At 41.6% G+C, this 24,599-nt stretch overlaps 1 protein-coding gene and 1 long non-coding RNA gene across 16 annotated transcripts in view; one reads left to right on the top strand and one right to left on the bottom strand.

Annotated features, from left to right (window-relative positions):
• The window catches only part of Eip93F (Ecdysone-induced protein 93F), a 109,909-nt gene that overhangs the window by 35,735 nt on the left and 49,575 nt on the right, over nucleotides 1–24,599 (top strand). For 6 of the 15 annotated variants that reach the window (XM_086974063.1, XM_086974068.1, XM_086974066.1 and 3 more), the window contains one exon: nucleotides 14,428–14,508. In XM_086974063.1, coding sequence (XP_086830189.1) covers nucleotides 14,428–14,508 — 81 coding nt within the window. Of the gene's footprint in view, nucleotides 1–10,394; nucleotides 10,851–11,142; nucleotides 11,201–13,752; nucleotides 13,900–14,427; nucleotides 14,509–24,599 lie in introns of those variants that run through there. The other 9 variants (XR_015316407.1, XM_086974062.1, XM_086974067.1 and 6 more) reach the window with 8 other exon arrangements.
• On the bottom strand, nucleotides 2,001–13,153 carry LOC147754357 (uncharacterized). The gene is made up of 2 exons (XR_015316408.1): nucleotides 12,848–13,153; nucleotides 2,001–3,362 (listed from the first exon to the last, which is right to left on the bottom strand). It is a non-coding gene; the product is annotated as an uncharacterized LOC147754357 (long non-coding RNA).

Raw genomic sequence — 24,599 nt, 5'->3', positions numbered from 1 at the left:
AAGTAACTCGAAGAAACGAAGGCAAGCGTCTGCAAGGGGAACCTATGAGAGGTGCTATGCGATGAAACAGAAGCAGCCGACGCAGTTACTCCACAGCTATCGAAGCAGCCTTCAAATGCCGGAGCCGAAGCCTCGGGTCTAGGTTACTGCGGCCGCAACGGCGTGTGGCTGAAGGATGTCTTTTGATCCGTCCGTAGCAGCGGTGCTGAACGGGAACAAAATGGAGGGGGGTGCGGAGGGATTGGCTTTTAGCTGTGGCCGCTGAAACGGCCGATGACTTGAATAGTTTAACATAACATAAGCCTGGCCTTATTCAAGCACATTTGCCCCGTGCTACGGTTGACGCCTTAGTGCTGACTGTTAAACCTGCGTCACTGCTATTAAGAGTTGAGGTCCCGAAGTCGCCGATTTCATTACGAAACTGATATTTTGGTGTGGCGACAGTAGTGTGCCCTTTATTTCCCAACCTCGCTGTCTTGAAGTAGAACGCGACAGGCAGTCGGACTAGAGCGAAGCTAAGACTACCTGGTGATCGAAAGTGTGAGTACTCGATACTGTCCGATAGCGCAACAGGTCGAGGGCTACAGGGTTAGGGATTTACGAACGAGGCAGGCAACAGGTAGAATGTATGAGACTGCTGATCTATTCGTTCAAATGGCATCGGTGTACCGGAACCTGAATGTTTCAAAGCTGACATGATATTCTTTGTCATCAACAACCTACCTCGTTACCTCAACACTGTAATTCCTTCGACGGGAAACAATTATAACAGCAAGTTATAACATTACTAACTCTAAATGGCCGTAGCCTGTGGCCCCTGAAACAACAACGCGTAAAAGGTACATACGGCCAAATTGTAAAACATAGACCGAATCTCTAATATCGACTTCTTAGAAAATTAGGAGCACGATCCTGGGCAAACTGGAGTGAAGCAACTTGTGGAGTGCAATGCTACTTCTATACGTGAAGAGGTGTGGTCGTGATGTTATTGACAAGTAAGTAGAGTGAACGGTTAGGTATTAACGACGGCAAAGTTAGAGTTGTGGCGATTATTTACTATCATCTGTAATTACGTTTTGTTCATTCGGAATACGGGTTTACAAGCCAGTCTCGATTTTTGTGCAGCCTGCAGTGTCTGAAACTGAAAGAGTTACCCGCTTGGTTGCAATCGAGCGCTTGAAAACTCTAACTTGTCAATACGACGAAGTGGTTTACGATACCAACTCGAGGGGCATTTGCAAATGTGTTGTGCAATAAGAATTGGTTATGTGGCACCCGTGTAACGGAAAGCGCCGCGTGGAAAAGTAACGCCTGGTCGGTCGAATTTCGCGCCTTGCACATCGTTAGAACAGTTTAGTATGGTACGTCTGAGCTTTTTCTGTAAGCTGATTTACAGAGATTGTATGCCGCACATAAATCAGACCCAGTACAAGAATAAAGATAGATCAATTTCTTTTGCCTTTTAATTTTTCTAACTATGAAAAAATCACATGTGCCGGCATCATATGCATTTAAATTTTTAGAATCTTTTAAAAAATTCAATGGCAAATGCTATTCGTTTGACGCTGCTCACAAAAGGTACAATATAAATTTGAATATATGATTTAATGTCCTTTTTTGTTTTATGACTATACGTTGCAGTTTGGTATATCCAGCTTTTGTGCCTCGATTTATTTCGCAGGTGGCAGCCTTTTGTGAGCTCTGATTTGATCTTTGACGTTCGAAAGCAAACGTAAAAATAGGACTGAAAATCATTTAAAATTTGAAATACTTTTACTCCAATCACCGCACAGGCTAACTGCATGTTGGTAGATCGAAAGTAAGAAATCAGACTGAAAAGTCAATAAGCTCTATTTCTGCACCACATTTTCGGTCAACAATCTGGGTCACGTTATTGACCATTTCTTTCAAGATCAGGATTTTAAAAAAGTGCGCGGTCGACAGAAGAAGCCGCCTCTCATACCAGGCATATAAAAAAAAAAAAAAAAAAAAAGCAGAAATATTGATTGTCGTTTTATTAACTGTTGGTGACGAACTGTTCTTATGAATTTCACCTGCGTAACAACCTCGACCTTTAAAGCAAACTCTAAAGCCAAACTTGTTCTATAAACCGGAGAGGTACTCAGAAATCATCGTCTAATGAAAGCTTATCAGAACAGATTAATTTTTTGGATTACCTAAAGAGCTTCGCGACGTTCGCCTTGAGGTCCTCACCATATGTGTCTCGAAATTGCTTCCCCCTTACATTTGGTGTAGCGCGTCACTAATCAAGAATAAATAGGTAGTGGTAGGCCCGCGGAACATAAAAAACCCTATAGAATATGTAAAGAAAAAGCGCTTCCCAAATACCGTATCTATAAACTGAATACGTAAGCGTTCCAAAAATTCAAGTTAACTCTACAGCTGGTGGTTGTCACTAATAATTCTGATATATATTTGTTTGGCAGTAACATGTGATAAGTGGTAATATCCTAAGAAGACACTGACTCTATAAACACACCTATCGCTTGGCTATATTTCTAGATAATGTTCTGCTGAATTATTTGCTATTGTCTTCTAATGGTCGCTAATTGAAGTGCAACAAAAACACTTCGAACCATCACTGATTATAGTGAAGTTTTAGGGTTTCGTCGTTTCCACGCGCTGGCATCGAAACAAAGTTTACATAACAATCGATTGACGATCGACTACATCTTTATTCTGTGATATCACGAGCGTCATCGTCAAGATTGTAGGCCGCTCCTTAGGACAAATTTCGGTAGACTACGATGTCTACGAGCTTTCCAATAGTTGAACGTTTGCTTTGTCTTTTTTTTTCAACGTTTTCTATTTACACATGCACACACGTGTACACTTCTCGTTAGCGGGGTTTTCGAAATTATAAAGCAATACACAGAATGTAGCGTAGAGCTTTTCCTAGCCACTGTAGTAATCATGAAGTGCTAGAGACTTAATTGTTGTTTTTGGTTGAGTATCTGGAAATTTTCCACGGGTCAAATTCGTGTGTATATCGATTATATCATTGTGTTGTACGATGCTAATGGAGAGCTTGGTTTTTTCTGTATGCTGCTACTATCTGGGCCCGCAAGACGGCAGACGCGTTGTCGATTACGCGGCGTTATAGTTCATCATAATATTTTGAGATGTTCAAGGAACGTCACTCTCGCCACGCAAGCAAGGACCCAGTCGAACAAGTTGAAATCTCCGCCATGTGACCGCGTTTAGAGGCCTAGAAGGTACATGACTGCAACCTGAACTTGCTTCACACTCAATCTGTCGTCCCCAGGAGACAATGAACTGATTTCAGGCTCCTTCTTGAATACTTGAGCGACTCCTCGTTTATGTAATCAGATCTTGTTTCGCTGCACGATGCACAAATGAAAACAAACGACATTTGTTATAACACTATATAGGTTATGTAACTTTAGTTTCTACCGAAATCTACGACGAAAACAAAGCAATAGATGGACCCGATTATCTCTGGATTACTGGAAGCAGCACTACTCTGAAACCTAATCACTATGCATGGACCCCCCAACTAGATGTAATAAGCTTTCGATCTATTTTTATATGATATATATATATATATATATTTCACACCTTTGAACTAATAGCGCTTCCTGCTTGTCGAGTGGAAAATGTTGCTATACGCGGATTTATACATAAAATAATCGTTTCTTTGCCGGCGTCATTATTTTATAATTAATTTTATTCTATTCTGTGTTAGGGAGTTTTTTTTCTTTCTTTCCTTCTTTCTAAAAATAGGACCTCTAGCAGATCTCTATTCCTACAGATGATTTACTTTGTGCGCTAACTGTCTACAGAATTGTAGCTGTTTAGCAAAAACGTTGGCTGCTGCCAATGCACCTCTATTTTTATTTGCTTATCACGGACCGAGACTACAACACGTATCAATCGTAAACGAGTAATGGTGACGATGGCAAACGACCTTGCGTTGGTCCGCGTGTTTGTGACGTATTGAAGATTGTTGTGATCAATGTTTGTTACACAGAGCCGATTCGGCTCTTTGAAACCCGTCTGGGTTATGCGGCATAACCAGATAATATGCTCTCGTCTCCTCTTTCTATTCGACAGGTTATACTGCGACCTATATACTCATACAATCTCAGGTTTGGCAGACCTAGGCATTCTTAGCATACGAACACGCACGCACGCACGCACGCGCACAAAGGGGCACACGCAGTCCTAAAAAAGGCTCCGCGAATCGGCCAAAATTACGAGAACCTGTCGTTACGAGTACATAATATGATGATGTTTTGCCAGATTATGTAGTGGGCATCCGTAAAATTTCCTATCGGTTTCGAGATATTCAAACTAGACGACAAGGAAAAAGCTATCGTCGTAAAAGCCATTATATGCATGAATTAAACACTATATAAGTGTTTGATTTATGTATATAATGCTGATACTCGTTTCGAAATGTAAAATATCATAGTATGTGTGAAATGTGAACAAATCCGTTGTGTTGTGGAAAAAAAAAATTGACAATTTGTGAAGATCACAAGATTTACACTTGACTTAAATGTACATAACTTTTACAAAATTTCTTAAAGTCTAGTTCGCAGCTAAGTAAAGTTCTAAAAATAAAGATAAGCTACACATATTACAATTGAAGCTCTGGCTCGAACTTAGCTCGTGTCTGACAGTTACGCAGATCAGAGCCTAAGTTATATCCACTGGTCATTTCTCACGTCTGTAGAGATCAACGACTGGATACCCTTTAACTGCTTTCTATTATATTTAGATATACTGCACACGGAGTTAACGAATTCTGATTTTAATAAAGGCATTGCAACCAATTTTTCGGTGATGGCCTAGAAATAACATTCACAATGGTTTCTCTTATGCTTCACCCTCAGACAGGGTAAATTTATGTAAAGGTGATGCATTTTAAACAATGCAACGAGTTAAAATTTTATGACCACGTAACATAGTCTATAATCGTAGTCATATAATTGGTGGATAATATAAATAAGATTCAAAAACAAATTTATGGAAAGTTTATTTATTATTTATACTTATTTAACTAGTTCTGCGTATGCACACGTCACACGATATATCCACTTCCGTGTGATATCTATTTCTATAATAATCGATTATGCTATATATATATATATATATATATATATATATATATCTGAAAAACGTTTTACTGATGCTGCCAAAAATGCATCGATATTAATCGTATATATAAATCGCTGGTTTTCGTTCTGCATGATGTTTAGGTTTTAGCTATTCAAATGAACCTCCGGAGTTGGCCCGTACGATTAGGAACTAGTCTTTCGCCCTCTGCTCTGCAACATTGTTTCTCTTTTCTATCGAATAGATGCCATCAAAACTTTAAAGGTATCTTACACCAAGGGGATAACAGGGAAGTGGTGCGTCTGCTATGGCATGTACCTACGCGCGTCCACTTACTGATAGAAAAATTACTGCGAAGCGCATGTCCGTCACAGTATATGAGAAGTGTTCCGCGCTTCAATAAAACTCGGTTAGAGGCGTCTGTTAGCAGCCTGATTACCTTTTGACATGGTCCCGACTCCCTTTCTCTGACCTACGTGTATGGCAATATGGTGATGAAAATCATTTGTTACCTATCTATACTTATTATGTCAGTCATCCCCGCAGCTTCTGTGTGAAGCAACAGCGACGATATGGACAACAGCAGGTGCTTGCCAAACACAGGGCACTTTTCTTACTTCGTTCGATATCCTATTGATATCACAGCATTGATCTCGTTCCTGGTCAAAGAAGCGGCGAGCTTGACGCCGCTGGTTGTCGCGCTGACCACCGCCGAAACGAGACAAACCTCAAACAATTAGACCCACTTTTCTTCCCTCTTGCACAGCGACGGCAGGCAGTTCAAATAGCCGATCTCTCCTAACGTTAAGCTACCACTCTCAACTTCGCTGTCACATTGGCTGTGCCCTGAGTATATAGTGGCGCTATCGTAACCGCCTCTCCATTTCAGCACCAAGTAGGACAAAAACAAATCGAAGAACAACTGTTCTAATAGAAGAAGTGGAGGAGACAGCCTAAAGAGTCCAGAAGGACTAGCGAGTCAGGTCAGAGAAAAAATACCGCGTTCATAGGGCGCACAAATGTAAAAATGTTCTAATAGACGGGTTACATGGTCAACACGCACATAAACGAACGAACAAACAGATATACTCATCGACGACTCTAATTGTTGACCAAACGAGTAGCTAAATCGACATTCAGTAACCGACGCTGAGCCTTACTGCCATCATTTATTGGGACCACCTTTGCTATCGAGGGCTCGGACCAGGCTCATATATACGAGACTCTTCAATCAGATGTAGTACAACGGGCTGATATGTACACGTTTATTCGTGGGTGCGTGTATACCCTGATCCTTGTTGCGCGAAATCCTATGTTACTGTAACTTTTGTAGCAACGGTTGATTCAACACTGGCAGAACAATGAATGAGACCCCAGCTTCCCTTTAGAAAGAACAATTCGAAAAAGCGATATAAATTCTGTTGCGGCTCATTGTTACAGTACAACTTGCCTGCAACACTGCCCTATTCCTGCACCTTCTGTTCTTATGACCCGCTGCCTTCAGTGATGATCGGGAGGTAGCCGAGTGCTCCATTGGCCGGGAAAAGATGGGCACCGGAAGAGATTTTCTTTTATTATTTTTTCGACTGGCTGCTCTGCAACATGGAGCAAACGTCACAGAGGCAATGACTACAGCAAACAAACAGGCGTCGATTTGCCGTTCGCGTCCTTTGAATCCACCTATCGCTGCCATTGCCACTGCCGGGGCTATCTAGCCCATTACGTGTGTATGCACGTTTTGCTAAAGAGTTGGATAGCTGTTAGTGTACGTGGCCATTTGTAAGAAAACGTATTTACGGTTGAATATTTCTTCCTGTCATTGTATTGCCACAACGATAACAATGACCCCCTTGTGCTATTTAAATAATCGTGTGGAAATGGAAACCATTTTGTCTTTCCTTTTGTTTCAATGAAAATGAACATTTTAGTAAAGAGTTGCTATCAGTTTTACCCGTTTGTTCAGTACGGCTAAGGGTATGGTTAAGCTTAATGCTTTGCTGAAAATCGAAGATCCGACTTCAAACGTACTCGCACGCTTGTTACAGCTTACTAATCAATAATGTAGCGCCCGTATGTATTTTTCTCTACGAGCATTACGTACATATCATTGATTCACTTGGTAAACCTGTTACGGTATCGTTTATCCCTTAGTCTATGGACAAACAAATATATGTGACTGACAAGTTGACGAGGAAGGAAATATACATAGATTTTTTTGCATATCGCACACTTGCCTGCCAGCCGGTATACGGTTTGCAAAAAATCAATGCATAGAAAAGTTTCGCCGGTTTTTCAACTGTATCGTGATAATAAACCTGTGCCTTCCTGATAGATCCCTCAGCAAAGGTTCATACGGCAACCCCTCAGGGAGGAACCAACATTTCGACGCCGACTTAGACAGAAATCACTGCTAGCAAATGATGAATCGAAGAACAGTCGAAGACAGTCGCAGCTGTGGGTGGTTTTACTGAGGTTCAGACGATTACAGCGCAATCGCCGTGGACACTTAATCGTAGCTAACGTAGTTTAAGAAAAAAATCAGAATTCATCTATGCTACGGCGATAACTTTGCCTAGATGCACATGGTACAGGTCAGCTACAGGATCCGTGCTGCCACAGATGCGCTGTTCAGGATTTCTAACGGATACCGTTAATTAATATTACGCTAAGTTCGTCCGGCAATACTGATCGTCTATCAAGTAGATATCAAGTTATAAACTGCGTGAATCTAAAGGCATCTTATTTATAAGAAAATGAAGTGAATTAACTGGATCATTATTGTTATTACTGTTACTGCAGTACGCTAGCACTTTCCGTTTGTTGAAAGGCCTCGCCAATTTTAAATAAGGTACAACACTATGATGAATACGAAATGATAGTGATCCATACTATTGCCGTTATTCGTCTGCAAAAAAAAACAAAAGGAATAAGAAACTTAAAAAATATAGGAACTTAGATTAATATTACTATTGATAGAAAACAGACGCTAATTGTTTCTCAAGTTTTATAATGTTAACAACGGTTATCGCCATCGTAAACTTATTTCAAGTCTACCTTATTGCATTAGCTTAACGTCAGCGGCTCTTTCCTGCAAATGCAAAGCAAATACGGGACAATACCAATCTTAACGGCCGATTTGATAGGGAAATTGCCTTTACTACTGGAAGTCCTCGTCCTGCAAAGCAGGGTCAAAGGAACCTGGAAACAAGGACTGCAGCAGCAACACTACGATGATCGCACAACAGTAGATGGTGTTTTCGTGCAACGAAACGTGCATGAACTCATATACTAAGTAAATGGCTTGAGGTATCATTCCTTTTTGGTGGATATTATGGAAAAAAAATGCAACAACTTGATAGTATGTGCTGAGAAAGCTGAACAGCTCAGCCCGTGGTGCTAAGCTCCTTGGAATACGTTTTGTAAGCTTCATGCATACACAATATTGTTCTTTTCCAAACTTACGCCTCTGTAAGACTTAATTTTCTGTAAAAAAATGCTACTTGCATGCGACGATTAGCCGCTAGGGCACGCGACAAGCGGGTACGCGTTGCGAGAAACCCTTTTGTGATATTAATAGACTCGGTGGAAAAGAATTGTGCAATCAACTGTTTTTTGGTGGCAATCCGTTGAATACATTTGCTGCCATTTTGTGGACTTTTGACGAGAATTGGGCCACCTAGCTGACCGGCCTGGGCTCATCATTGTAGGCACGTAAGCCGGACAAATACTTTAGAAAAGCAAGGCTTTCTAAAACCCTTATACACAGTCCCATAGGAAGTGAAAAGTATATATATATACATTTTACCTTTTCGTTTTTTTCACTATAATGCTTTTTTTTTTCAACCTATATTCTTGATACAGATTTGTTTCCGGTTAGCAGAAGTAAACAATTACACAGTCGCCCCGATACTACCGGCACTCGTGTACACTGATAGAGTTATCAGTATAGCCATAATTAGTACAGCTTATCACGCGTTGCATTAACGCGTCTCGTCATGCATGCAACGGATCGCAGCTAGTCACGCCGCCGATATTGAAATTACAGGATCATGGTAGGACATCCTAGGAGGAGGTACACGGCACCTAGCAATGGATTCGAATAGCCCTAAAAATATGTTGCGTAGGTTAACGGAGAACGAAGGCGAACAGCCTTCACTGTGGAGGGTGAAGGCCGTTCGCTTACTTATCGATAAGTGGAAACGTTCGTGTTTTCGACACTGGACTTAAAGCAAACTGGGGAACTGGTTACTATCACCATTATTCATATTGTCGATACTGCAAGGCACTATCGTTCGTTATTTGCTAGCATCAACGACGGTTGCCGCTGTTGCTTGTAGCTTTGTTACCGGTTCCTACATCTTCTTCCACTAACGTAGGTACCCCTAAGGCAATTCAAGGTCTAGGACGCGATCACTCAGTGTCCTTCCTGCTGCCAAGCATGCTCAATAATGCCGTCGCTGTGGTTTGGCTCACTCGGTTACCATCCGTAGTACTCCTACCTTAGATAAACACCGAGGATAGGATTACCCTCGCATCCATAACAACAACCACAGTGACGACAACATAGTCAGTGTCATAGTACGTCTAGTTCGTGTCATCATCAAATTCAGCAAGCGCGAGAGTCGTCGGCAAACTATTCGCGCAACGAGTTGGCCGTAGAAGCAAGGAAATTCATTCGTATATGAGAAGAAGCAAACTGCCCAGACAGGGCTAGTCTAACAGGCAATACATACAGCGTACAAGACGTTGGAAGGTGGACACAAAGCTACTCGTAAACATAAAAGAAACCCTCGACGTTGCTCGCAGCCGGGTGCGCTAACGCTTCCTTGATGATTACGAGCGACTCGGGCAGAGGACTGGCTGTTCTATGTCCTGCTGCCTGTGACCTACGAAAAAGAAAAAGAGACGAATGCAGCGCTCCAGCCGCGCGGCATTAGGCTCCGTAAAAGCGGTTCATCCAGGTTGATCCTAACGGCCTGCCCTTTCCACCTCGGCAATGCTTGGCCTCAGCTGGTTAAGGCTGTTGCGAGTGTGCCGATGAGTGGGCGCCCGGGTGAGTTTAGCGGAGGGTTTTGCAAAAGACACGCACACGTATACACGCGGCCAACGTATAGACAGACACCCAACCAGCAGCAGAACAAGGCAGTACATAGCACATGCATGGTATTATTATTGTATCTGAGGCGGGAAAAAAAAAAAAAGGTGATGTCTCTCGCTTGCGGTTACGTCAATGTGACCGCCATACAGATTAGGAGAGACTGGCTGTGGGAGGTGGGGAACTGATTCGTGGCCGGCGGTATGTGATTTTTTGTTGTGTGACTGGATCCGCAATGATAAAACAACTCTGAAAGGGGAAATGAATCCTTTTCGTTCAATTCAAACGAAGCATAGCGCGCAAATAACTATACGTTAACGGTTGCTTTAAGGTCATCGTTGTGTTACTGCCTTGAATGGCGTTCGTTGCGACAAAAAAATCCTTATTTTATGGAAAAATCGTAAAAAATAAGGTCAACAAATCTATCTATATCGATCTCTATATGTGGCTCAATGTGGTACTGTAGTCGCTGGAACTGGAAAATACGGTGATGTTTTCGTTGCGGAAATTGGACTTGCTACATTTGTAGCTATCTTCCAGTTTCGCTATTTCGTGCCTTAGGTGCTGTGCTTTAATCGATGACGGATTTAAATGACGATCATTTATACAACGACTAAGTTTGACTATATGTAGCGATCATTTCATATTAATAGTAAGTCAATTTCGAAAAATGGTAAACAGTCAGAGCAGAAACAATAAGTGTATAAACCAACTCTACCGGAAAATCGTGGTCTGTTTATGGAACGCAGGGATCTCAATAAGACTGTGTATAATTCGGATTAATAGATTATTAGTAATGGATAACATAGTGTGGAATATATAAAATCTAAACGAATCCATTTGGTCTGGCACATAATTTATAGAACGCTAACAAATATCTACCATCATCTGTCCTGTCTCATTCACGCTGGAGGTGCAAAATACTAACTGATCTAAGAAAAGTTGAAAAGTTTCTGAGAAGGTGCTTCTGCCGGCGAAGAATTATGTATGGAATAAGCTCATGTACGTGCACAGGGGAAAGAGTAAAATTTCCAATTATTAAACAAACTAGCATATATATATATATATATATATATATATATATATACATATATGTGTATATATGCTTTTCCCTTTAGTTCTCTCGAATGAATTTTTATCACACCGCTGAAAAGCGGCCAAGTCTCTTATTTTTGCGTACCATTCGATATGGGTTAAGGTGACTACTTTCTCAAGACACGAGCTATACTCGCCCGCGTTTAAAGGGTTACAAAGCACAAGTATATCTGCCAAAAAGCGTAAACCTTACTGATTCGGTTGGTATAAACTAGTGTTCCTGAATAAACAGCACATCGCGTAGAAGGTGCAGCACCTCTACAATTGGGCGTAAATTTTACATCGTCATAATATAACAAGAACAATCAGTATAAAGTTAAGGAGTAAAGTTGCCCTTGTGTAAGATATTGTTCATATAGGATTTAACTAAGTTGAATTCGCTCGGATCACTACACGTCTATGTCGGAAGCAATTTCTTCGAAGAACTTTGGTTCTGTTAACTCGTCCTGTTGATCACTAGAGATATAGTATCTTTATCTTTCATAATACTAACATTTCTACAGGGTGATAATAAACTTTAATTGAGTTTGACCCGACTCTGATCGAGGCATCGCGAATAGGTAACGAGCAATTTGCACAATGGAAGAGGGTCTAGTCTAGGTTCTATACCAATACTACTTAGTAATACATTTAAATTAAAATTAAAAAAAAAAAAAGAAAATAATTAGTAATCTCTACAAATATAATGTTTGTTAAAATAATAATTATTATTGATTTTGTTAATTTCGTTTTTTTAATGTTCATGGCAATGCTGTTTAATATGTTAATGTGATAATGCTGGATGGTTTAGTTTTTATGCCATTTGAACGCTGCGTCTCTGCTTTACGAGTCTGTTATTGGCGTTTTGTTCAGGTCATAAAATCTACCTAGGATTCGAACTACAATAACGGACAACATAATCTTCGGCACCTTTCGTACTTTTTGAAGAATATCATACTTACACTAGTGAACACTTACATCTTTTAGCTAAAGTTTTTAGTGCACACATCTTCCTCACTCAGTGTACAGCCTCTTTGGAGTCCGAATTCAAAGGTTCGAACAGGGGTAAACGCAAGATCAGACAACTTTCGGAGCAAGGAAAGCGCTATTTTCCAGTAGCAAATACCTCAACTTGATCATCGATAAACCAACAATTAGAGTTTTATAATTCAAGCTTTAGAGATATCCTTTTATTATAGCCTTATGGCCTATAACTCACATTTACTTGAGATTAACATTTTTGTATATACCATGCGCATGCTAGCATGGAGCCGAGGCCATTACCCCAATGGCTCAGTGCCTGTCGAGCCAATTGCAGTTGCACCGAGTCTTCAAAAAACTTGGTAGACATAATAATATAGCTATATAGCAAATCATTCCCGCTCAAATCTTCATCTTCTTTGAACAAGCTAGTGATAGCTGCTAACCTGAATTTGGCAGTCATTACTAAATGAAAATGAAAACTGTTCGTTTAGGCTATTTCTCTTATTGTCCACACACAGGGAAGCAGATGAAGTGAGATAAATTGAGTCGAGAGAGCTGGCTGTAGCTGTCAAATATTGAATAGTCTCTTACGATTTTCTGCAACGCCGATACACTCACTTGCCTTCTTAGCCCAACCTAATCTTCTCTATGGGGCAGGACGTCAGGAATCGAGGCAATCTCACAATCGATTCGCGTATGTGAATTTGAATCAAGCTCGACAACGCCGACTGGGCCGACGACGGCCGTGCAGAATGACTGAACCAGTCGCTCAGGCTAGACGTGTCGCGTTAACTACATGTTTCAATAGTTAATTACGAGTTATCGTTAACGTCGTCGAAAGCGGCAGCAGGCTGGGCTACCTCTGAATATTGGCCTGGAACAGGCCGGCCATTGTAAACCGGCTATTTCTTCGAAATCTAATTGATGAGTACAGTAAAACGTACCCATCAACATCATCAGTGACATGTCTCCGGTTTACGACTACAAAGCAGAGATACCTAGATAAACTAGGGAAATTTATTTAGTTCATTCTGTAAGATTAGGCATCTTCAGCTCCTCTATGCCATAGCAACCCCGTCTGTAGTGCTGGCGCTGTGGTAAAAAGACATTTGGAACTTTATAGCATAATAGTGCGCGATCGAGTTTAATGATAGAAGGCCGGTAGGTAGTAGCGGTCAAACATTTACTGGACGCAGTAAACGATCAGGCTTATGTTCACCAAAATAGTTGCCCATTAGGATACCGAAATTCAGCAGATTGCCTTGGCAATGACCTGTTGTTACAAAGCCTATAAGAATCCCTGTATTGCGTAAACTAACGACTTCAAAAACCCTAAAATAGCCAAGATTGGAAGCCGGCTTAATTATTTAGAAGAAATTCATTAATTGATCCATTATGTTGATCAATGCTGAACAGCAAAGGCAACCCAGAGAAAACCCACCACCGTGAAAAGCTAGATTAATACGATGACCTTATATTGGCCCTATTCAATGTAGACAATCGCCCCTTGCCGATTCCATGAATGTTTGAAATCGTTCAATCCACGTTCTGCGCATGTACACAATAGAAGCTCCATTTCGATGACAGGCCGCTGTCCACAAGTATCAATCAGTAATTTCACAGAAGAGCACCAGCGAGAAAAGGTTGGCAAATTATTCAACTAGGAATTTTTACCCACTGCTTCATTATGCCTGATCTTAGATCTATGTATCTGTAAAACCCCAATCTTATATCAGCTATACACTGAAATAACGCAACACGCTATTCGACTAGCCATGTTAAAATATGCCTTGTATTCATCTGCTGATCACCGCGGTCCAAGAATTCAAATATGATCGATTTCTATTCAGTCGATCATTGACCAAAATGGGTAATATATTATTGCCTTCAAATGCTGAAGATACGAGTTACGGCAGCTGTATCTAATAATTGCCTTACGCTTGATACTGCGGTCGTTGGCGGATGTACAAGGGAAACATATAGAAACGAAAGCGGAAATATATGAATATTGAGAACTAACTATATGTGAGATAGATATATACTAGCTCCTCTATCACAGTAATATCCTTTATGCGTCCTAGAGGTAAATGTCACTACGTATATCGATACAGGACGGCGTAAAATTTCGTGGTGGACTTCAACATTCCTCTGCTTTGTTGCCTCTGTTTCAGGCTTGGAGCGTCTGGCTGAAGAGCTGATGGGGCCCAAGTATTGGGCACTCTTTTCTCATCCGATTCTCAAGAACTCTTTCGGTGAGTCCATACAGTATCTCAACTAATTACTCTGAGCGCTGCACATCGTCCTTGCGTATAGGGCAGTGCTAACGTGACGTAGTCTAAGCTTAAACGTAAACGTAAGCACGGCTCGTATTTTACCAGCATTTAGCCGTCTGACGCATTGTCCTAAGCAAGGCTCGAAATAGTTACTTTGAAATACCACTTATTGCGTGTTTACTACAGAAAGCCCGACTACGTTTTCAAAGACCTGACAAATGAGTAAAGATTAATATATTCTGTCACAGTATTTGTCACTGAGCTCTTTCCTGCTTCGAACGAATTCAATAAGCCGTCATAGTGGCCGTAAAATTTCCATTTATATCTGATTATGGTCGTTTAACACTTCTCTAAGCCGTACCAAACTGCCGAAATCGGTGAGAAGTTCGTTCGCAGATCAGACGGGAGGAACATTTTGTATTTACGAACGATTTTCTGCAAACGAATATCCTATGCGTCCCATATACGTGGCCTATCAGAAAGATAATATCATGAAAATCCATGAAACGTTAATCGTCGTTTTTTTGGCGGTAGCAAAAGATAAAACGACGAGGAGGCCGTCGCGCAGTCCTGTCTACCTTCCCTGCGTACGCTACTACGCTACAAATAGAGGTGTGGCAGTAACACTTTATAATTATCATATTATATTTATTCTTTTAATAGTTATTATCGGTATATTGCGTCCATTGTTTAATTAACAGCACTCAATTTATTTCATTATATAATGTATATCGTCTGGTTTAATTACGTCGTTTGTCTGCTGCACAGTCCACACAGCATTAACATTTTTAGCATATCACTGCTGTTTATATAGTTGGGCAGAGTTGAATCGTCACACAGGTTCACTGACTATACGAAAAAAACAAAAAAATCTTCATTTACCTCTCTTCTATTATTTAATAGCACTTTATCTAAATTAGCCATTAAAAAATTCGTAATTTATCTCTGCTCGCGGTGTTCGGTCGAACGCTAGCCTTATAGTTATTCGAAGCTTCCATAGTCGAGCTAATCGTTGGAGGGATCACGCTTCCTGACCGTTATATACGTATCTATACAGATTTTGATAAGGTCATACATATGCTAGTACACTAACTGGTTCGTTCGTGAAGTAAGCCCTCTCATCTACTGTGTGCGGTGGGCTTAGTATGTTTTGTGAAGCGCTGATGTTATTCGTGCGCTTCACAAACAACCGGAGAGGTGGTAGTGCAGTATGCTTCTATCATGTATCAATAGGCGGATCGTTTCGTTTGATCCCGTCGCGTCATACGAAAAAAAAACAACGACCGGCAAATGCGCCCGTTCAATTAAGCACAATTTGTTCTCACGCTGCTTCCATGTCACAACACGTATCGATGAAGAACGGCCTTTCGATAAACAAACTGATTGGACAAATAACCCATGCCAAGTTGTCACCAGGACACACTTCCAGCCGTATCCAGCTGACCCGACGTAATGCCGACGACTGTAGTAAGAGTCATGCGTTACGCACGGCCCGCAAATGCTAGACTTTTTCAATGAGTAAACAAACAAATGGAACAATATTCGATTTCCAACGATTGCGTGTTTGTTGCTAACATGATCACGCGCACGTGCATGCATGCATACGTATGCAGACATTATTATGGTCATATTAGCGATGGCCGTAGTAGCTTTGGAAACATTACTGTGCTTTTGTTTTTTTCTCGCTTGGCTTATCCGGCAATATCACTACGGGTACGATGACGACGATTGTAAACGTGTAACATGCAGGTATTGATAATCTTGCGAAGGCGATGCTTCGTGTTACTTCGACGTCTTGCTATGGGTATGATCGTTATTATTATAGAACGATTTTGTTGTTATACTAAATAATGTCGGCAGTAACAAGTTGTCGCGTATTGTATGTTGAGACTCGCTCGCTTGCCGACTTTAAACTACATCATACACATTCGTACGTAACAATTGTTATGGAGTGAAGTCGTTCGGCGAGTTTATAATGGCGCATGGACTCGTTTGTGCGTTGAAACCGGCAGCGAATGTTATTAAGTTAATATCTTTTGTATAACCGCAAATGAGGACGACGGCGTGATGAGCAGTGAATGGTCCGTATTCGCAGATGACGCACGGGTCTACCTGTCCTCTGTTGCGCGCTGTTCTTCTTGACGCTGCTGATAAAATAGCGGCGACCGAAAAAAGCCAACAGAACTGACGTTTTACCCCCTCCTATGGCACCAGCAACTCCGCTTGAACAACAACGATCATCATGTAACGGCAATGGTCGTATTTTCTCTTAACGGCCGTAGCTCAACAACACTAACGATAATACCAAATCAACAACAAGAACAGGTCGCTTTGAATATCGCAGCTAGACGGGTCGTGGGGGAGGCTAACCGCGGGGCAAGACGGGTTACAGGGGTTTTGCGAATTCGCCCAGTGAATTTACTATCATTTGGTGGTGGCGTTATTGCTGAATGAGGGGGCAACAGCTGGAGAAAGGCGAATCTTGATCATCGTACTGTTGAATTGGGAGATAGCCATATATATATAGATATGCAATAGGTTTACAGACATCTATATTGGTAATAATAATACAGTTATGCATATAGGCAACGGCAGCGATAATAACGCCGGCAGTAGCAATGTTGGGACGATTTATTTTGTAACGATCTGCGTTGGCGGGACAACAGCAACAAAAGAATGATGATTGTGATCACCAAATAGACGAGAAACAGGCTACCCGCAAACAACGAAGAAGCTGTGCAAGAAACGACCAAGAAGAGTTTTCGAAGAAACGCAACGATGAAGTCACGCTGTATAATTGTAATAGCCGGTCGTTAACAAATGCGACCGAAGCTTGTTTAGCTTACGCCGAGCTGGGTTCCAATCTGAATACAACAAGTAGCACCGGTAGCAACAACAACGCAGAACGGGAACGATCTTGCTAGTCCAAACGAGTCGCAGTCAAGCATGCTCGTGCTTAATCTCAAGTAGCAAGAATACGGTTCAACGCATTGTCATGAACCCGTGTGCGTATGTTACGTATATATACACCGTGCAACAGTAGAATGCGTGTGTAATAAGGCTCTTCATTAACGATGAAACTGTGTTTCGCTTTTTCTTTCTAAACAAAATTTACGCAGGTTTTTTTCTAAACGCCTACACAGCTATCGAACGCGTAAGCGGTATCATTCAAGGAGACGGCAGTCCTCCGCACATCCTTTACCGGCAATCTTCCGTTGTGGGTGCTAAATCACACATTACGGGGCCAGTCGGGCAGACTGTTAAATTACTAATGAAGAAATGTGCGTATCACTGAACTTAACGACTTTTTAATGCCTAGGTCCACCTCGAGCTAAACTGATTAGTTTGGGCTGTTTTTCTTTTACTTCAAAGCATGAACATCCTAAAATTGTCTAGCGAAAGCAGCAATGTCTTGTAACAAAAACTGAAAGAATAAAAAAATTGGAATATCTGTCTTTTATAGAACGGAGGCATTTTTAGATCTCCAACACTATGTAGGCATATTTCCATGACGTTTTTCTAAAATTCATGTTGCCCTCAAAATGACGCTAGTAGAAACACATGGCGAGCAGTAATTGTTGCTGCCACACTACAGATCTCACCAAATAATTTCTATCGATATAACAAGAAGCCCCTTAAGATAAAATCTGTATGACGCAACATATGTTTCCCCTTAAATGTGCCACTGAACAAAAAAGATTCAGATAGATAGAAAAAAATGCCCAAAAAACGCGCTTTTAGGTGAACCGTCTCGCTTATCACTAGGTGTGCCTCTTCCCTCGAGCAAATTTCGTCACCTTTCAGCACTGCCGCTACGGAATTTGTCGTTCTCCATGTTTTTTTTTTGTCATATCAGTTTAGCAGCAAATAGCATCAATCGTTGTACTAGTTGCGCTGTGGTTTTCCTTCACGCATCCGATCCCATTCAAGCACGCAATAACAGAGTACTATTCCCCACGCGATCCGGTGCCGGCGTCCGGTTATGCATGAGGAACTATAAATAGTATTATATACATACAGTATTTGTGGGTCTGTATACGGGCCATAGACAATCCATAGTATCTGCATAGGAAGTAGGAATTAGTGAGTCATATTGACACGTACGCCTGTTGCATCGCCTTTTCGCTCGTATCTATAATGCTATACTGTTGGGATGGAGTAAATTTGACCTGCTGTACTTATGCTGAAACTAAATCCCGTCATTTTCAGGTGCAGAGCCCGCATGCAGAAAATAACAATAATGGCATGTTTTGTTGTCAATGAAAGGCAACGCCTAGTCATTGTCCTATTTTATCTGACGAGTTTCTGTGCTAGTCGTGGTGATTATGGTGATAAAACGAAAAATAAAACGTCATCGTATATTTGTTGTCACGAGTTTCCTCCATCCCGAGAATAATCATCAAGACTATTCCTCTATCAGACACATCGCTTATATAATACAACTAAAAATAACAGACACCTCTCTCAGGCATTCATCCGGGTAGATCATAGGACGGAAGCACTTCATAGACTCACAGTTGTTGCTGGTCGTACCCTGATCGTGAGCGAATATTTTTATTTGGTGAAATTGTAATGCGACTTGCTTTCCCCTCTAACTAACTCTTCTCTGTGTTCTGAGGATCTGGTCGCAGAATTCAGTCGACAGCAGGATGGAACCGCTAGTCAGTTCTGCCGTGTGTGCGCTTTTGTTACATTTCGTTCTCAATGAAGCATCATAGACTTCAATCTATCTGATTCTGTACGAGTCACTCCTACAGAAATGCTTTGTTACAACTATGGTCGTTATTGCTGCCCCTCCTACCACTACTGACCACTACGTATTACTGATGTAACTACTTGTATTCTATTTACAAACGCTCGGACAGGAACAACAAATAATGGCGTCGTGTCAATGAAAAGTTCGGGGAGAATTCACTGTATTTTACTGCAACAGAAGTAGATAGATGAAGTTGTAGCCGGCGAAAGCGAGGGAGGAAGACAAACAGGAGATGAATGGGGACGGGGGTACAAATAAAATTTGGTGCTGTTACCACCGTTATCACAACATGCTCGTCCGCAATCCTCTAGCTACAGTTGTCTGCGGCGTTGTTTTCATTGTTAACGTTTTTCTGATGCGACGTTAGCAGCAGAAAAACCTAGCAAATGCCAGGCAGTCGCAAAGATGGTAGTATTCCTTCCGTTTGCCGCTGCTGTGTGCGCACGGCGTCTCCAGCGAAGCAATAGCGACGTAATCACGGACCGCCGCCGCCGCCGCCGCCGCCGCCGTCGCACAACGTCAGTCAAGGTTAACAACGTTGGGTAAACATACGTGCGGACAGCAAAAAAAGTCAGCCGAAGGAAACGCATCGGGAATTAGGTGAAGATATGGATTGGAGCTAGTTAGCTGACAATCTGAAGGAAAGGGGCTGGAAACAATAGAGACAACAACAATAAGAAAGACAATAGTTATGATCGATTGATGAATGTGCGTTTGTGTAACCGCTAGTCGCCATAGTCTAGGCTTACAATGTTCGTATCTTTAAAACAATTTTATAAGAAAGCGAAAAATATTTCGCTTGCGAGAATTCCTTTCGTCTCAAACTACACCTCTATCCTGCGGACGATTGGTGTTTAAAAATATGAAATTGATTGTTAAGGAAATAGAGGTCGAGAACGAATTAGACCTACGAAAATATCAGTAGGCACACATCATAGGCCACAGAACTAGGTACCGCTAATCTGATACGAGGCCAGCAAACAACAAATATTATTATTATTATTATTCTGGCCGTTACTGAATATCGTAACCAAAAAGCATGCAACATCTCGAGCGACAAAGGAAATCGTTGATATACATACATATCATTACACAATATCACTCTTCATTGTTGTCAGCTGCTTGGCTGTCTAGTTCGTTCATCCACGCGCTGATCCTACTCTTGCTGTATATAACTAACGCACAACAACATACTGATTTTTAAGTTAGTCTTCCTTCCCATTCTCAGCGTCTTCCTCCACAAATTTCTCCGACCATTTCCACGGCAACGTCAGCTGTCTCCACGTAATACTAGCCTGTAGAAAAATACACACTTACAAACACCCGTTCATAGGCAAATCACCCGAAGTAAGTGGTATTTACTGCTCGTTTTAGCTCGTGATAGCATAGCACATGACAATATTATGATTTCAAACAACTATCAGATACGGCGCTCCATTGGGGCCGCATTGGCCCCCTTTCACCATGGTCAGCTCTTCCTCGTATCGTCTATCTACCCATTCGTGTATATTGTGTTTCGACCGCGTGTGCTGAGACTATAATAGATTGATTTCCAAAGACCATTGTGGCTTTTCTTTAACACTTTGTATTCTTCATTCTGTTTGACGACTCTTTACTGCTACGACGATTACGATAGCGAAACTAAGAGCGTTTTTCGGTTATGAAAATGTTTCGGTTCCAGTCACGAGTGGCATTTTCGGTGACGATTTTGTGGACGGAGATGTCGACCACTGATATGTTCAGAGATTCAGGGTATACGGATAGCCGCTGCCTTCACAATTGGCGTCATCGAAAATCTCACGTGGCATTAGGTAGAGGCAAACTCAATACAAGCGTTGTTGTTGCTGCTGCGATCAGCAATGAAGGTGACAAGTCGCCTAGCGAGTATTCCGTCGAATGTTTTTTTCTTTTATTGGCTTTCTTTTCTTTTGATGGTTTGGTAGCTTTAAGGCGGCGGTATCTGTACGTGACGAGAGTTAGGTGCGATGTAAAAGAGCTCTGTCGAAGCGTACCTGCTAGATTCTGTATGTCGGGGCCATCGAATAGGTGACATATGAGTCGATAAGACAATAAACTCAGTCGTATAAACATGATTGGTCAAGGGGCATAATCTGATTCGCTGAGTGCATCTGTGTCTCGATCTATCGGCGATGAGCGATCGAGGGCCAGACGAAAACATTTCTGCTAGTTGGAGCTTACGGGGTAATCAGTGGTTTGGCCGACCGCAATGTCCTTTGACGCCGACGAAACAGCGTGAACGGAACAGCGCAATCGACAAAGAGGAGCGCGCCGGTATTGGTAACGCAAAAGATGATGAACCTCAAGCCGATGTCGCCCTTCATCGAACGATAGACGGAGTGAACACTGTTACTGACTGAGAGAAAGTCATTTGAACTGCTTAAAAAAAAGACCTTTTTTCGTCAGTTACGGCGGCGTCATTTTCCAGGCTCCGTCATCGTTGTTATTGGTTTGATGACTGTGGTGATAAACACATCACCAGACTGCTGACTGTCGTCGTCAAACCCTTTAAGGCCTGCCGCCGACCAATTTATATCGCTAAAAAGAATTTTTCTTATCATACGCATGCATATGCATACAAGGTAAAACAAAGGTCTCGTATATACATAAAGCGAAGGCCCCCAAATTGCCCATGATGAATTTTTTCAATCTATAGGGAGCCTTTTACCTCATGCTGTACATTAAAGCATAATGTACTGTGCGATCTAATATAATGTCTAAGTTCACGGAATTATAAAATCGATCGATCAGTGTAGATCGGTGAACACTAGACGCAGATCAATATTTGTCATTTTGTGAGCTGACTAGCAGTATCCGGATGACGTACGGTATAATATCACATAAGTGTATTGATTTACGTACAAAAGTTTTATTAATTATCAATTGATAATGAAAAAAAACCGTTTGCCACGGGTCCGGAAAAAGAGTGCTCGACTTGATGTTTCTGTGTCGTATGCTGTTTGTGAATGAGTAAATTGTGAGCAACAAGCTTGTGCTAACAATCTCATTTGAGAAAAGAGGTGGAAGAAAGCAAGGCCGAATCATCATTATCACCGCATGCTGAACTGTCGACAGGGCAAGCCCTGACCAGTTGGTGCGGTGTAAATGATAAATAAGTGTTAGTTTAATTAGCCCCTGCGTGTCCACCGATCTGGACGAGAGAACGAGAAGTCAATGCGAGGTAAACCTCTGCTGCTGCCTTGTTTCTGCTGTTAGTTCAAGCATCAGAAACCTGTTAGCTCGGAACCTTTTTATACGATGGCGGCATGGTTACATGAATTTGCTGCGGTTAGACACTGTCTGCCGGCTTAACCTTGCCCTGCGTTTACCCCAGATGCACCGACCGGCCCTGATATATGAAGGCCGTTCACCGTGATGGCTAACACAACCCGTAATGCGTCTGTATAGCCGTTTCTAACTTGCATATGCCGTACTAAATCGGACATTGCCAAAAGAAAAGGTACCGCACTGCCTTGTACTAGATGTCTTCTCCAGGAGCATCTTTCTTCGCTTGCTAATAGATACTGAAAACGCTGTCGGCTTGTCGGCCGTATTAGGTGTGCACACTTGCCGTCCGAAGCAGTGTTTCACGATAGGACTAGATGTAACGCCGGAAACATTTAGGTGCACGTACTCATGCGTGCAAACAAGCTCGCATCGATGATTTATTCGGTGGCCAAAATCATTGAAGCTTCGTTCGCTAGCGCGTTCTTTGAACAGCTGTTCCTGTGGAAATTATTATGGTGCAGTTCCTTATCAAGTACAGGAATTTTCAACAAGTACCTTCGTCTTTGGAAATCCGCCTCTACATAGCTTCGTTTAGCCCGGTAATAACATGCCTTATATAATTCTGTTGTAGATCCCATTGCTATATATAACAACATACGAATGTTTTGAGTTTCAGTCCTGCCTCAGACCTCATCGCCAAGCAAAACCTGTCGACAGCCGGATTCGAATCTTGGCAGCCTACCATGTCTCTAAGTTTACTGAACAAACACATTACGACTGCATCATAGACATGACACTTACTAATGCATCCCAGCATAGTAGTGAATGATATAAGTCATACAAACAATTAGAGACCAGAACATGGTTCCTCGTAGAAGGCGCTGGTAAAAAAAATTGACCGCCGATGAGAATCCGCCATCGGATAGGAGCTACAAAGATAATACTATATCGTAACATGTTCGTGTATATTTTGCACGTTATGCTATGTGTCTTATTGCCGTTGCTGTACGTTGGCACCACGACTACCGTGAAAGCTGCCAACACTCATGATACATTTCTCGGATTGAATCTGCTTAATGGATTTCAATGCGAGAAGTCTCGATCAGATCCACAATTGTTGTTGTCCAACGAAGCTATTCGGGTTTGCCTTGTCGCCGCTAAAACGGAATCGCGCTGCGTTTCCAGCATTGGGGCTTCCGTTATGGGTACAGCAGTACCGATAAGTATCATCATGCTAGTTCTAAGCACGCAAAAATACACGGACGCGAATATAACAGCCACTAGTAAATAGTCCCATATATATATACTGACGTAGCTAACCTGTATATATATCTTCTGTGTGGCCATTGAGTGTGTGCTAAATATTGCTGCTACGCAAAATAGGAATCGTTTTTATTATATTTATGCAATTAGTTCGACGGATCCGCAATCGTCCGAATCTGGCTGGTCGTGAGAACCGTGAGTGCTGACGTTGTAGTAGATAATAATGATGGTTATGCCGATAACTGAAAGAATAACAGAAAAAAGTAGTAACTTCCTTTGGGCGACAAAGTAAGAGCATCCTCAATCAGATGAAAGCAATTGCCTACTGCCATCCACACAACTTCTACAACGTATTAATAGTTATTGATACTACGGGCAGTTGGAAAAGCAGACGAATTAATCTTGTTAGCTTAGAAAAAAAAAAAGAAACACTACCGCGTTTTTGATTCATAACAAAATGGCGGCGTGCCAGAACAGAAAATGGTTGACCGACGGACTCTTCAAGAACCAAAATCTTCGGAGTCACAGTCTGCCCCGTATATATATATCACATTTTGTCTTAGTATACTATGTGTATTTTGCTAGTTCGACATTAGACTACAATTCGTTCACCGAATTATAGCTAAACTGTGGTTTTCTTTACTGAATAATCGCAGATACAGTGAATGCGCATATTTACTAAGAAATACCTATGAAAATACCATAGTGCAATCAATACAATCGTAGTATTATTACTCATTTGTCCTGGACCTGTTACGGCTCTTGAAATGATTACCCGTCGGCAGAACGCCGTCAAGGGCCTTAT

This window comes from Varroa destructor, unplaced genomic scaffold, assembly GCF_002443255.2.
Source record: "Varroa destructor unplaced genomic scaffold, Vdes_3.0 BEIS01000007.1, whole genome shotgun sequence".
Classification (NCBI taxonomy): Eukaryota; Metazoa; Arthropoda; class Arachnida; order Mesostigmata; family Varroidae; genus Varroa; species Varroa destructor.
Note: the sequence above shows the minus strand (reverse complement) of the source record. Positions and strands in the feature narration are given on the sequence as shown.